Below are 16,397 nucleotides of genomic sequence, written 5' to 3'. Positions count from 1 at the left end.
ACGGGGGATATCACGGCATGAGCGAAATAACCTACTCTCTCGAAGTCTTTTGTCCACAATATAGACGGATAAACAAACACTTTATTAAAAATAACAAAGTATGTTAACTGATGCTTGGTATTCGGTTACAGAGTGGGCTACGCGATCATCAGCGATCCTTATAAGGCTAAAAGTGACTGGCACGCAGACAAAACAAACGCGGCCGCGATCTGGACCGTGAGCGCTGGCATCCACATAACAAGTCGTGTTACCGACGGATAAGGATAACTGAGTGCATACCACTTTAATCAGCTTCCACCTGACCCAAAAGCTAGAGCTGCTTGCAAACGAGCTGCATAACCAAACTGGTTATCTTGTTGTCGTTGGAGGTTTCAACGCTAGAGCTGCTTCAGGGGCTGGTCATATTGAACCCCTTATACCTATCGACAGTCAGGTTTTGAATAGTAGATTCATGATATTATATAAGTATTAGAAAATCTGCTAACAAACACGTTTAGAAGGAGGGTGGTGGAGGATTTTATTGACGGTGGCCATAACTTCAGTAACCCCGGGCAAAGCTAGAAGAGGAGTGCGCTGCGTAAGAAAGTGCCGAAGCGACTGACTCTATGGCAGAAGAATCCATGCAAAGAGGCTTGGAGAGGACAACAAAGTAATTCACTGATGTATGTCAAAGAAAGTGAAGCATACAAAAGAGCGAAAAAAACTCTAATCGCTACAATCTAACAAAGCAAACATAATACTAGGCGACAGGTAGACCTGATCTAATGCAATAAAATTCCGAAAGTACCTAGCAGTTATCCCCCGATCCAACGCAGAAGGGTGTTACAAAACGCCTTAGCTCAATAGTTGGTTTCGATGACTACACCGAAGCACCTTCTAGCTGAGGAAAGGAACGTTATTTACCACCGTTATTAACCATTCGATGCTGGCAACAGCAAAGGAGCTGCAGTACAGCATGAAAGTTGACTAAGAAATTTATTTCCGACCAAAAATGTGTGCAAAAGACGTGAACTTCTACCTAACCCAATTTCAAAGTGGATACGGACAACGGATTAAAGGGGCTTAGAACATCCCCGTGGTTGGTGTCGATTTGTAGAACGTACCAGATTAATACCCGGCAAAAGGCCATAATCGTCAATAATACTCCCCAAAACCCTGGTAGTGTATCGCTACAAGAAAAGAAAGCAGATGGGATATTGCTAGCACATACATGAGGAATATTTTCCCCGCGAAATACGAAGGCAGCTGTTTAGACCAATATCGTGAGGATAGCTAGGGCCCAATGCGCTCATCTACTTGATGTGCTGCTAAATGTTGTTCAAGTTGAGGTAAAATGGAAGGTAGCATTTCAATAAAAGAAATCAGTCTAATACTCGGAGAGCCTTGCTGCTACAGAGTGCCCTAAGTCCTTCCATGTAACCGAAAAATTGAACATTATAATAATACGCCTACTTATTATTATTATACCACCGATTAAGACCGAGCTTTTCCTCCGATTGCTAAGATGGGTTTTTACTGCGGGCTATGCGGTTGCGTTGATCCCTGAATTTGTGCCCATTGCGAAACCTTCTCGGAATAAAGCGTTTTTGTCAGTCATTGAACGTGACTGTCGATAGGAACACTATTATTGTCTTGAATAAGCCAATAGCCATCCCATCTTATTCCAAAGCCGTCCATGATTCCGAGCCATGCAACGGGACAAATTATAGAGCGTGATTTTGTTTGTCGATAAGGGATTTTACTTGAGCATGATAAGAAAACGCTCATAAAATGATAAAGAAACGCTCATGACTACATACAAAGCAATTAGCCAGCCGATTACGTGCTACGCGTCACCCATATGGTCGCCAAGCCTAAAAATTACCCACTGGAAGCAACTACAGGCCTGCCAAAATACTGCTCTCAGAATCGCCACGGACTGTCTTCTTATGTCCCCAGAGCACCATCTGCATAATGAGGCGAGAATACTCCCCATCAGGGAGAGAAATGAGATGCTGACCAAACAGTTCCTGTTGAATACCCAGAAACCTGGGCGTCCAAACAGACATCTGATTGATGAACCAGCACCGCCTAGGGGCTTAAGGAGTCATCTCCGTAAGCATTTTGAGGAAATACGGCACCTGAGAACCCAGCCGTATGAATCGAAAAAACACAAGCAGGTCCTTGGTGAACTCCATAAACAGGCGTCGGACCTTTATGCCGGGAATTGGCCGGTGAATCCAGTACTTAAAGAAAAGTATCCAAAACTCGCGGAAGAGGAACGCATACTCCCCAGGGAAACGCGTGTCACTCTTGCTCAACTTCGTTCTGGATACTGTAACAGGTTAAACTCTTACCTATCCAGAATCAACCCCGACATACAAAATGTATGCCCCGCTTGCAATGGGTCCCCACATGACACCAACCATCTATTTAATTGTAATGTGGAACCAACGCCTCTAACACCCCTTTCCTTATGGTCCAGCCCTGTTGAAACGGCAAGTTTCCTTGGACTCCCGTTAGAGGATATTGATGACAATTTGTGATCGGTCGCGGCTATTAGGTGGGGCGAGCATTGCTACAACAACAACAACAACTTGAACATGTGCGAACTAATAAAACAGCTCCGGAAGGGGGATGTAAAATAGTTGTAAGAAGGCTTGATATCTAGGTTTAACTGAGTTGAAAAAAGATGTCCAAGTATACTATTGCTTGTAAGTGAACAATCTTTCATTTAAAATCGATGTTATTGTTGTTGTAAGAGTACGCTATGCTGGGTATATCCATTCACTCTGTTTAATCCATCCCATTAAATATTCACCCTTATTGTCATTGTCATCGTCGTTTTTCAGTCGACGTCACATCGGTTCGACGTCGTCGTCACTTCGACACCAAATCGGTATTGGCTACGCTTGTTGAGACGACGACGACAATTTATCTATAAAACGAAAGAAAAATATACAATATCTGCCATTTCTGGATCAGCTGTTCGATTTCTTTTACTATTTCTGTATCTTTTTTCGCGATTTGAGATATGTTTAAATATTTCATTTCAAGATTTTACAAAAATGTTTTATTATGACAGTAGTGCGAGCTCTAGCGACGCAAATAATAAAGAGGAGCTTACTCAATAGAAAAAAAAAATCAGAAATAACTCCGATTTTTTCTAGCCCAGCTACAAGAACCTCGAATTATTGCGCACTCGTTATTTTCATTTTGAATATCTAAAAAACCAATGTATATTACATGTTTGTATATTTAATTAATTAAAAAAGAAATGTTTTACTTACAAATTTCCTTCTGTCGTCAGTAAAAACAGCGTCGACATAAATGGCGTCGTGTGAGGGCGAGGGCGACGACGACAGCAAATTTGCTTAGCCAATATCAAACATTTGTCGATAGTCGTCAATAGGTATCGAAAACGACGACGACAATGACAATAAGGGTGATTGACAGTTTGCCAACTACAGTTGACAGATCGCGCGATCTTTGAGAGGCAACGTGATCTATGACTGTGTCTTCTCAGTCGCACCGATTTTTATCCCTAACTTATTTAGCAGCCATAGAAGAGCAATACGATCTAAGTAGCAGTATCGCAATAACAGCAGAGCAGTCGGCGACGACAATATGAACCACTCAGGGCTGTCATGGAATCCAAGTCGGTTTTGCGTTTTGTCGGAATTACAAACCAATATTGATTTCAATTGGTGTCATAAAACCGTATTGGTTTTGCTCTTTTCGAATGTAAATAAAAGCGATGTTCGAATCAGCTGTTTTGCGATGCACCGGCAATTTTGATGTTAATTTTTTTGGCAAAATTTTATAAAATAGTTGTTTTGTGCAATTAAACAGAAATATATCTAGAAATATATATATATAGAAATAAAAAAATTTATTGACATCAAAATGGCATCAGCAGTTGTAGCAGTTATATTATGGAATTTATATTTGGAAGAAGAAAGCTGCGAGAGGGTCAAAAGGAAAATTTTGAGAGATCGCAGCAATCCGTTTGAGTTGCCAGAGACAGCGTAATTAAAAAAATGTCTTAATGTGGGTTTCTAAATATTTATAGTGTATTTGCAGTTACATTGAATAATATTGCATAAACAAAGAGGCTTTCCGAATGGTATTGGACACCATTGACAGATGCTTAACCCGCTCGAAAGTTCTGCCAGTGCTGCAACTACCAGCTACATTACGAATTTTAGCTGAAGGATCCTATCAAAGATCAGTTAGCAAAGATTCTAGCATGAGTGTAGGTAGAAGCACGTTGTCAACGATTTTAGATGATGTGCTTCGTGAAGCCCTTCGCAATATCTGGATGTTTCTCCATAAATTCAGTCAAAATACTGTTTTGCATTGAAATTTTATGTTTTCCCCTATTAAGAATGAAAATATATGTAAATTTACATTTATTTTTATAAAATAAACCTTTATTTACTTACATTTTTAGAAAATACACAACTGCAAGAGAAATACAACTAGGAAAAAATTAAATCCAACAGCATTTAACTGATTGGATTGTTTCCGATAGCAAAACCGATATTATCGGATTCTGTGACACCTAAAACCGACACTAATTCCAATTCGAACATTAAACCGATAACATTGGATTTCATGACACCAAAGTAATTATTTTGTCGTTTTTAAATCCGATTCCGACAACAATTGGATTCCATGACAGCCCTGACTAAATTCTTGTTTTCTGTTTCTACCATCTGCTAGATATCCAATAGTCTGCTATGCGGTTATACAAACGCCCACGCCCGTAGATTACTAACTATTTTGGCCTTTGATAGCCACATATGTGCCATTTTATAACGACATCTCGTATAATTTTGTCGCAGCACAAATCACATGCTCAATGACGTATATCATTGCAGCTAAATATTTCTGTTTCGAGAGTTGTGTTTGGATCTGTGATTGCTGTTATTAGTAAGCGTGATTGAGAACAAGACGAGGATGCCACCACAGTCAGTCACAGTAATTTCTTCCAAGGTACAGGAAACTATTGTGATGCTAATAGTCATCCATGCTTCCTTAGTTGGGAGGCCGAATACCACGCAAAGAACAGCAATAACGAAATTTAGCAAACTGCATCGACTTGTTTGCATTGGCATAACGAGTGCGATGAGAATGTTCCCTGCTAATGCACTTAGCACCTTAGTGGTGAATACCTCCCTTCCTTATTCTAAGACTTCAAAATATCTCTGAGCTAAACAGCGGAAATATGACAAGGCATATAAGGTAATAAGAAAATTCATAGGAAATCTCGTATTATAAATGTGATCGCCGCTACGCTCAGAATCTTACGGAGTTTTGAGGTGTCCATTGTGGATAAAACTCTTTGGGATACAGGGAGTCTATATACTGGCCCGTCTCAGAAATCGATACAAAAGGGATACTACCCCACAATTTTTCAGGCAGAAATACGTGTAACAGATGTTTGCGGTAGAGAATATCAATGAAGAGGCTTAAAATCGAGGGAAACAATAAGTAACTAGGAAACAAAGTAGTTCAGACCACATTGGACTCCTAGCAGCAGCGAGAGCCAAACTCACTAGTCTCACGAACTTTCACGACGTACTATACGGGACACTGTAGTATACCACAGCAGGTTAGGAGGCTTAGAATATGCCCGCGGCAGGTATGCCTGTCGTAAGAGGCGACTAAAATACCAAATTGATTCAAGGGATTGTGTTGCGCAACCCTTTCAAGGGATTGCCAGCGCAATATATAGCTTCTCCAACCCAATTGTCAACCTGTTTCTTTAACAGCCGAGGCTCTGGTGACCCCAAGTTCCTTATGGATCTAGGGACTGGGAGGGCGGGATGGCCCAGAAGGTTTCATGTGGTCGTACCAAATCGTTGCCGAGATGGTCGGGCCAATACCTTAATGGGCCTTGTTACCGGAACGTACCGGATCTGCACCAGGGCCTTCAGGGAGTGTTCTTATCGCTACAACAACAACATATCACCGATACACAAATCTGTCGCTTTTGTGAGCTGTAGGGTGAAACGCCGTATTTAAATATAATTAAAGCCTCCACATACAATAATATTCTGAACGGTCAAGCGCTGACCTGTTAAATTTGAATTAGCATTGGTAATCAATTAATTAAATGCCTATTTTAATGGCCAATGATTATTTCAATTGTTTTCCGTAAAAAGCAATTACTAATTAATTACCATTAGAAAAAAATCAAAAAAAAATCATGATTTTTTCCGATTATTGAAAAAAAATCAAAAAAAAAAATCAAAAGTAATCAAAAAAGGCGTTTTTTTTTTATTATTTTTAATTTTTTTTCCGCTTTGTTGAAAGAAAAGTTCTTCTTTGTTGCATGCAGGAATAATTTCTACATACATGTACATTTTAGGATGAAATACTAAATCGCAAGCGCTTATCGACGCGAATGTATACATGCAACATATAGGGCGAATGGTATATGAGCGTGGATATAAACATATTCTCCGGTAAGTATATACACGTGCAAATTTGCTACACTCATTATATAAAAAAATAACGACCCTATATTCTACAAAATTAATATATCCACTATTTTGGATTACGTTATGGCTATGCACTGATTGTTTTGTACATACAAGTACATTAGAGGTTGTACCGGTATATCGTGAGCGCTTATCTAGGCATAGGTATGTACATACTCACCTACAAATTATCGTGTCTATAAGTGTTTCCGATGAATACCTGGGGATTGCGTATTGTTTTATGACAAAACAATATGCGCAAACAATATATATGACAAAGACTGACGCCTTGGAGGATTTATAATTCCTGCAAAGGAAAATAGTCGCTCAACAGGAGCAGAAGAAGTTAAAGGCGTTATGAAGAGTTTTGCAGTTTCTTCCAACGCACTTCGTGTTTTCCAAATGTCCATGCTAGTATATGAATCACCCAGATAGCTATACAGCTCATTTTGTGCCAAATTTTTCAGTCCACCTTTTTTTGGAGAACGTTGCCCCACACTGGCGATGATATGAAACCAATATTACTAAAATAAAGCGAACAATATGATAAACTTTGATTACAAAACAATCAGTGCATAGTCATAACTTAAAAAATAGCGGATATATTAATTTTGGATACAAAACAAAATTGGCTTGACTTAAGTATGAAACCATTATTATTTTATATAATGAGTGTAATAATACACATGTATATATACTTACCGGAGAATATGTTTAGATCAACCCTCATATAACATTCGCCCTATATGTTGCACGTATATATTTGCCTCGATAAGCGGTTACGATTTAATAAGTAAAGTAATCAAAAAAAATCAAAAAAAAAATCAAAAATAATCGAAAAAATCAAAAATAATCAAAAGTAATCAAAAAGGCCTTTTTTGATTACTTTGGATTATTTTTTATTTTTTTTTTTTTTTTCAATAATCGGAAAAAATCATGATTTTTTGTTTTTTTTTTTTTTTTGATTATTTTTTTTAATTAATTGAAAAGTAATCATTAAAAATAGAAAATAATGGCAAGTAATCATTAAATGGCGTTTAAAGAAAATAACCAATGGAACGGCTAATCATTACCATTAGTAATCATTATTTAACAGGTCTGGTCAAGAACAAAAGATCAAACTAAAGGTCGCAGTGCATCGAGACCTAATATGATAATATCTCTGCGAAGGACCGTAATCTTACAGTCCCTGTGACATGAACATTTGCGAGCTACATAGACATAAAGTAGACGCGCACGCACGACGTATTCTACTTAAAAAATTAACACTTTTTTTTTTAGTTATTTATTTCGTTTATTTATTTTACTTTTCTTTCTTGAATTTTTATATTTTATAATTTTTATTTAAGTGTCTTATATAGCTTTCTTTACTATTTGCATATATATATATATATATATATATATATATATATATATATATATATATATATATATATATATATATATATATATATTTTTTTTTTTTTTGTTTCTTTTTTACCGCAAATATAAGCAAATATTCGTACAATTAAATAACATTTTTTCTTTTAATAATTTTTTGTCTTTGTTTTACTAATTTTGTATTTAATTTTAATTTAAAGTTTTTTTTTTGTTTGTGAATGGAGTTCTATATTTTTTGTTTAATAGTTTATTAAAATTGTTTATTAAGAATGAAAGAAAGAATTTTGTTTCCTACGAGCTCTGCTGTCATACATATTGCTTTTGCTGCTGCTTCGCTAAGTTTTCTTCTTTTTTTTTTAATAAAATATTCAGCCATATCATGAAATTTGAGTGTGTAGAAATTTGTCAATGATATTTTGGTAAGCAAAACAAATTGAAAGAATTTGTTTATGTTACGCTCAAGATTCTGTGGAGCTACTTGCTCGCATTAATTGAACTGATTCTCTATTATTCGATAGAGAGTTTTTTTTCCTACTACTTCTCCTCCTTCTCCTGCTTGTTCTCTTTTTTCTCTAAGCATACCACGAATTAATTAAATTATTCTATTTCTATACATTTTTTTGTCTTATTCATTTACTTTAGTAAGGAGCTTTTTGGGTTGGCATTTATGTGCTATTGAACTTGAGCTGGAGGGGAGTGACATTTTGTTGATGACTTAAGTTTTTTTTTTTTTTGTATAATTGAAGACGATGTGCAGTAATTTGATAATGTTTTATTTTCTTGTAGTTTTTTTTTTTGTAATTACATTGGTTTTTTTTTCTTGTTTAAACTTTAATCAATCAATTAAATTTAGATAAGTGTAATTGTTTTTATTTAAATTTTTTTTTAATACGTATAGTTTTAGTATCTTTTTATTTTTATATATATAAACGCGTTTAATTTGTGAATTATACTTAAACATTATTTAAAAATTAACTATTGCATTATACTGCTTTAAATTCCTTATATAATTATTAAAATAAATGTTTACTTCTTTTTTATATTTATATACTTGTTTTTTTTTTATAAATAATTTTTTCTTAGATGGGGTGTTTGCTTTTAAATTTAATTACATTTTTGTATTTTTTTATAATGTCATACGCTTAGCTTGAAGCTTATTTTAATAGTAAAACTAAAACAAAGAAAAAAATGGAAAAAATAATTTAAAAACTTCTACATAAATTGTTTTTTAAATATGATTGGAATATTAATTGATTGATGATGGCATAAATATTATTTACTGTATGCTTGTGGGTGTTTGCATGTGTATGTGTGTAATTCTATTTAAACACATTTACATATATATATATATATATAGCTGTACAACTATCGATGATGTCCGTCGTTAAATTGCAGCACTGCTGCACCTTTTATCCCTTCGTCCTATGCTTGCTTTCCCAAGAGCCCAGCTACGGAGTATCACTGCATTTAAAAAAATTCTCCTAGTAACTTCGTTCGCTTATTCTAACTTCCAACTTCATATGACTGCTGCTGCTTAACATTTGAATTGTTGGATAGTACTTTTTATAAAAACGTTCCGTAATTTTTGTGTGCTGTTTTTGTTTTTCTTGGGAGTAGGGACATTTCTGCTTTTCCCGTTTTGTTTGTTGTTCCTTTTATGGTTGCATTATTTTCAGCTTGCTTATATTGAATTGTTGTTGTATTAGTTGTATTGTTGTGTTGTTGCTTTTGTCATACAATTTTCTAAAACTGCTTATTTGCTTGTATTTAATCACTATCAGCCCGCATTCCCCGCACTTCGCCCACTTGACGCTGCTTGTCGAGCTCTTCTTTGACTTTTTCTTCAATCGCGCGTATGTCCTCCATTGTCAGACCGTGCCAGCGATCCATCCAGCAGAAAACTTGACTGCAATGCAGAGAATAGAAAATTTGGATTAGTTAGTTTTAGTAGTATCAATTAAACTCTAGTAAAAGTCTAATGATAGCTTATACAGTAATAATGTATTTTTCAGTGGTTGCAGTAAGTCAGAACATGTACGAAAGTCTAAGCTCAGGTAAAACCGAACATTCCGCACCCAGCTGTGTGCGTGAAACGCTGTTGTTGTTTGCTTTTTGTGGTTAATAGAAATATAAGGCTGCGCAATAATACATATACGGTTCTATTCAGGCATTAAAAGTATTTTGGAAAGAGTAACAAAAAAGGGCGGGTCATGCCCATTTTCAAAATTTGTTTAAGTTTTGTTCTTAGCTCAACCACACCACTACTGACCTAGAATATCAGTCAAATGCAGTTAAATACCATAGAGTTATTGCAAACTTTGTTAAGCTTAGACCTTAAGGAAAAGTGGGCGTGGTCTTTAACCGATTTTAATTATCTTCTCACTTAGTCTGTATAATTTGGCAAGGTTAGTGTCTCTGCTTGAACGGCTTTTGATTTACGGCTGGTTAAACTTCCAAATTGTCTTCTAAATGTTGGTGGTGCCACGTTCCAAAATTGTTTGGATTTTATGTTTTGCGTCATAAAACCAATCCACCTACCAAATTTCATTAGCTTAGCAGTATTCGTTTTTGAATTATCTCATATTTGCCATTTTTCTAAATTTTCGATATCGATATCATCAAATCTCGCTCATTTTCAATACCAATCTATTTTGGGTCCAGATAAGCCTGTATACCGAATTTCGTGAAGATATCTCAATATTTGCTCAAGTTATCGTGTTAACGGACGGACGGGCATGACTTAGTAAATTTTTTTTTATACTGATGATTTTTATTTATGTAAGTCTATATCTATCTCGATTCCTTTATACCTGTACAACCAATCGTTATCCAATCAAAGTTATAATACCCTGTGTACAAGTACAGCTGGGTATAAAAAAGAATTCGTTTTATTACGGATAACAACCGGTATCTAAGAAAAAAAGGTCATTCTCAACGAAATACGGTTATTTTTGAATTTTTTCGGTCTTTCACAGCGATTATTTTTTATTGTTAAATGTTTTCTCACTATCACTGAGATCGTTTAGTGTGATTTGTTGTTTTTTAAGTTTATTTTAATGTTATTTTGCGTCTGCTATCTGCGTCTGAATTGTTGTTATGTAAACCGATAGTATATTTTTGGGGTTATGCAGGGACCATTTTAAAAACATTGCTGGACTGTTTGGAAATAATTTTAATTATATACAAAGTGTGCCGAAATTAAAAGGCAGAGAAAAAAAGTACGATGAATGGTGTTTTGCGGCTGAAAACATGTTGGTACTGGAAGGAAAGGTTCACTACATTAAATATAATTCCCAACAAGAAAAAAAAGTTGAGGAGGATGCAAAAACTAAGGCAAAGCTAGTATTGACCATAGACCCAAGTTTGTATGTGCATATTAAGGCAACTAACACCTCGGAAGAGTTATGGGCAAAACTGAAAGCAATGTTTGATGACTCAGGTTTTTCGAGGAAAATAACATTGTTGCGGGACTTAATCTCGTTACGCCTAGAAAACTGTAATTCAATGACAACGTACACAACCCAGGTAGTTGAAACAGCACAGAGGTTGAATGGTACAGGTTTTCAGATTACCGACGAATGGGTAGGTTCCTTACTTTTAGCTGGTTTGCCAGAAAATTTTTCGCCAATGATAATGGCAATCGAACACTCTGGAATCAGTATAACTGCTGACGTCAACAAGTCAAAGTTGCTGGACATTGAAGTCTCTAAATTCGACAATGAATCAGGTAATGCTGCATTTGTTGCGAACAAAACACAAAGAAAATACCTGAAAAACAATAGCAAGCATACATACGGAATGTCAAATAAAACGCAACTCAGTGCACAAATAATATTACTTGTTATAAATGTAAGCAAGCTGGTCATTATAGGAATCAGTGTCCTCTATTGAAAAATAAACAATCGAATGCGTTCAGTGCCGTGTTTCTGAGTGGTAGTTACGACAAAAATGAATAGTACGTGGACTCCGGCGCTAGTTCATACTTAACAGCAAATCGGCATTGGATTGAAAACGTTAATAATTCCCCTGGCATGTTAGAAATTATAATTGCAAATGAAACAAAATTACCAGTTGTGTGTTCAGGAGAAATAAATATTGTCACTGGTTATAATTACGATATCACAGTAAAAAATGTGCTGTGCGTGCCAAATTTAACGACGAACTTATTGTCTGTAAGTGCCCTGATCGAAAGTGGAAATCATGTATCATTTGAAGCCAACCACTGCTACATTCGCAACCAAAAAAATGTTCTTGTCGCTAGGGCAGACTTGGTTAATGGGGTTTATAAATTAGAGTTAAAACAATGTTCCGTTTTAGCAGCAAAATCATTAGTGAGCGCGAAGCTATGGCACAGACGTTTAGGACATATTAACAGTTCTGACTTGAACAAAATGAAAAATGGAGTTGTTCCACTTGTCCATATACCTTCGAACAAAATGGTGTTTGCGAAAGGGCTAACAGAACAGTAATTGAAAAAGCAAAGTGCTTATTATTTGAAGCTAATTTGTCAAAAAAAGTTCTGGGCGGAAGCTGCTAATACAGCTGTTTACATAAAAAACAGATCCATTTGTTCAACGTTATGAGACAAAATCCACATGAAGTTTGGTTCTCTAAAGAACCGAACCTTGGTCATATTCGTTTATTCGGAAGCCCAGTTATGGTACACGTTCCAAAAGAAAAAAGATTAAAGTGGGACAGAAAATCTGAAAAACATATTCTTGTTGGGTTTTCCGAAAATGTTAAAGGTTATCGTGTCTACGATCCGAAAAAAATATTGTTACTGTGAGAAGAGATGTTATCATTATGGAAGATGTGTTAAAAAGCACAGACAATGACAGTTCTATATGGATTTACAGTGCAGATTCTTCAATCGAAGAGAAAGAAAGTAAAACAGTCGAGGAATGTATACCATCGAAGGAAGAAGACGAAAACAGAGATTCAGTGGGGGATTATTCATTGAATGAATCTCTGCATATTCCAACCTCAACCAACCCTGATTACACCTGTTCAGATGAAAACACCTCAAGTGAAGAAGGTCAAGAAGTGCAACAATCTGCTGAAATTGTTAAAGGCAGAAGAACGAGGAAAGCCCCAAACCGTTTTGGTTTTACTAATATGTGTGTTTCCAAAATCGTTTCAGAACAGATTGATTTTACAGAGGCGTTAGAAGGTCCAGAAGCAGATCAATGGTCATTGGCTATGCAAGAAGAGCTACAATCATTCAAAGACAACGATGCTTGGGAGATATCCGATATACCACACGGGGCATCAGTAGTTAAATCTAAGTGGGTCCTTAACAAAAAGCTTGATATAGATGGTAACGTGCGTTTTCGAGCCCGACTTGTGGCGAAAGGTTTTAGTCAGAAGTATGGAATAGACTACTCCGAAACTTTCTCACCTGTGGTAAATCACTCTACGTTGAGAATGTTATTTGCTATTAGCGTGAAATATGCGATGAATATCACACACTTAGATGTAACTGCCGCTTTTTTAAATGGTCATCTGAAGGAAGATATTTATATGTCGTTTCCAGAGGGATATGAAAAGAACATTACTGGGAAAGCTTTAAAATTGAAACGAGCCATTTACGGCCTTAAACAATCTTCTTTAATTTGGTACGAAAAAGTAAAAGAATGTTTATTAAAATTAGGGTTTAAAATTAGTTTTTATGAACCTTGTCTATTTACAAAAATTGATAATGATGTAAAAGTTATAGTTACAATCTATGTAGATGATTTTTTGATTTTTTCAAATAACCCAAAAGAAACAGAAATGTTGAAAAATGCGTTAAACTCACAATTTAAAATAAAAGATCTAGGACTTGTAAAACGCTATTTGGGTATGAGGATTCAACTGAATGGAAATTGCAGCCAAATAACTATAGATCAACAAGAATATATCGAACAATTATTATGTAAATTTAATATGTCAAGTTGTAAGCCAATCGATACACCTATTGAATGCAAACTCACTTTTGATCAATCTAAAACGACTTGCGATAATGTTCCATTTCAACTTATCGGCTCTTTGATGTATCTAGCCGTTCTAACATGACCAGACATTGCATACGCAGTAAGCTATCTTAGCCAATTTAATAATTGTTACAAAGAAGTCCATTATGTTTATGCGAAAAGAATTTTGAAATACTTACAAAAAACAAAAGGTTACTGCTTAAGATATACTAAAGAATGTAATGAAATGTTGACAGGTTTTGTTGATGCTGACTGGGCGAGCGACAGTACAGACAGAAAGTCATATACTGGCTACTGCTTTACGATGTTTGGTTCTGCTATTTCTTGGCAAAGTAGAAAGCAGAAAACAGTCTCTTTATCCAGTACTGAAGCAGAGTACGTAGCTCTCTCAGACGCATCTAGAGAAGCTGTTTACTTAAGAAATTTACTTTATGATATCACTAAACAATTTTATATGATACCTATATATTGTGACAACCAAAGTGCATTAAAACTTGCAACAAATCATCAGTCGCATAATAGAACTAAACATATAGATGTTCGTCACCACTACATAAGAGATGTTGTTAAAAACCAAATGGTTTCACTTAAATATGTATCAACTGACGAAATGCCTGCTGATTTGTTGACAAAGGGCCTTACGCCAACGAAGCATTACAAATTTATGAAAATGTTAGGAGTTACAGCAATATAAAATAAAACTATTGTATTTAACGCTAAACTTTGCAGCTATTTTGATAAGTGGGGGTGTTAATTTATTTTTAAATCTGGCAATATCAAAATAACTCATTTGTATTAAATAACCACACATCTATATATATATATATATATACTAATTAATAAAAAGTCACTTGAAGTACGACTGTCAACGGAGATTCACGTGTTCTAATTAATAGTGTGGTCATATTAAATCGTTCCCGCGATGGTCGGACTTGTACCTTAGTGGTGCTTGTTACCGGAATGTACCGGATCTATATTCTGCAAAGGACCATCAACATCGATAACACTTCCCAAAACTTTTATTGATATCTTCATCGCTACAACAACAACAACATTTATCGACTATTTTTGGAACGAAATCTTATATTTGTACTAGGAAGTAATTCAGGTATATAAAAACACTTTCGAAATCGTCTTGAAATAGTCTCTAAAAATGTTAACAATCTAAAAGAGCTCTCATATGAGCCGAAAACAATCCTTAAAGGATTAAAAATAAATCCAAAACTAAAAAGAAGTTTGGAAACAAAAAGGTGACTGCAAAACTCTGCTTTTGGTACCAAAGACCACGATTGATAGACTTTATCCGAATAAAAAAAAATGTATTTATTTATTTATTTATTTATTTGTTAGTCTACAAATTTAACAATCAATCAGACTAAATATGAATGAATGAACGAATATAAATACGGATTACAGTGTAAAATTAACAAGCATACATAGTGAGCAAGATTATATTATAAATATGTATATACATATATTATTGAATCAGTTGTCGGGATGGACTGTGATGCCGAGCAACGGAATTGATTATCAGTGCTGTCGGAATGGACGTGATTTCGAGCAGCTGATGTATATTTAACACACAATAGTAGGGCTGCGATGTGTGGGAGGTTGGAAAGGACGTGATTCCAAGCCACCCGCCCAAAGTAACTATTGATTATTAGTGCTGTCGGAACGGACGTGATTTCCAGCAGCTGATGTATATTTAACACACAATGAGTAGGGCTGCGACGTTGTTCTGCCCTAAATGTTTGGTCTATCTACATACATTTTAATAAGCTTTTTCGTCTAACTCTGCCCTCGCCCCTCTACACTTTTTCCTAATCTTTGTATTCACTCCTCCCTCCGTATTTTTCGCTCCATCTATCACCATCTTTGTCTCATTCTATCTCTTTCTCAGTCTTTTCCTTCTTTCTTTTCTCTTCTCTCAAGTTTTTCTCATTCTTGGTGGTATGTATTTTGTTCCAGTCCCATTCCGAGTCTCAGTCCCAGTCCCACTCCGAGTCTCAGCCTCAGCCTCAGTCCCTCCTAGTCCTAATCACAGTCCCAGTCCGTCCCTGGTCTACTTCCCGGAAAAAAGCATCGTAAATACTAATATAGGCAAATTTATATACCAAATTTCAGGCAAATCGAATAGGACGTATGTAAATAGGTATGTGGGTATCATTAATTCATGTCTTTATTTCGGCTTCGCATGCATATTTATCAGTTTTGCCAGGTTGATGCGACTAAATCGAATATCATAATGAAAATTACTTTAAAGCTCTCAGCAACAGCTTTCATTTGATATCCATAATACACACACATTCTAGGGGTATCATGTTTTGGCCTATATCTCGAGACCCTAGTCACCCAGCGGTGTAAAACTTACTCTGTACTAAAGCACACATCAACAGCTTTCATTTGATATCCATATTGTATAAACACATTCTAGGGGTGCCCGGGTCCACGTTTTGGCCTATATCTCGAGACCCTAGTCACCAATAGGTATGAAAACTACCCTGTACTAAAGCACTCATCAACAGATTTCATTTGATATCCATATTGGATAAACACATTCTAGGGGTCCCCGGTCCAC

At 35.8% G+C, this 16,397-nt stretch overlaps 1 protein-coding gene across 5 annotated transcripts in view; it reads right to left on the bottom strand.

The window, feature by feature from the left end:
• Window positions 1-8,187: 8,187 nt before the first annotated feature.
• The window catches only part of vib (phosphatidylinositol transfer protein vib), a 148,811-nt gene continuing 140,601 nt past the window's right edge, over window positions 8,188-16,397 (bottom strand). For all 5 annotated transcript variants that reach the window (XM_067759137.1, XM_067759140.1, XM_067759136.1 and 2 more), the window contains exon 9: window positions 8,188-9,753. In XM_067759137.1, the coding sequence (XP_067615238.1) occupies window positions 9,615-9,753 (139 nt within the window). In that variant the 3' untranslated portion in view covers window positions 8,188-9,614. The remainder of the gene's footprint in view (window positions 9,754-16,397) is intronic.

The sequence above is a fragment of the Eurosta solidaginis genome, chromosome 1 (genome assembly GCF_040869045.1).
Source record: "Eurosta solidaginis isolate ZX-2024a chromosome 1, ASM4086904v1, whole genome shotgun sequence".
Taxonomy (NCBI): domain Eukaryota; kingdom Metazoa; phylum Arthropoda; class Insecta; order Diptera; family Tephritidae; genus Eurosta; species Eurosta solidaginis.
This window is presented reverse-complemented; position numbering and strand designations above follow the sequence as displayed.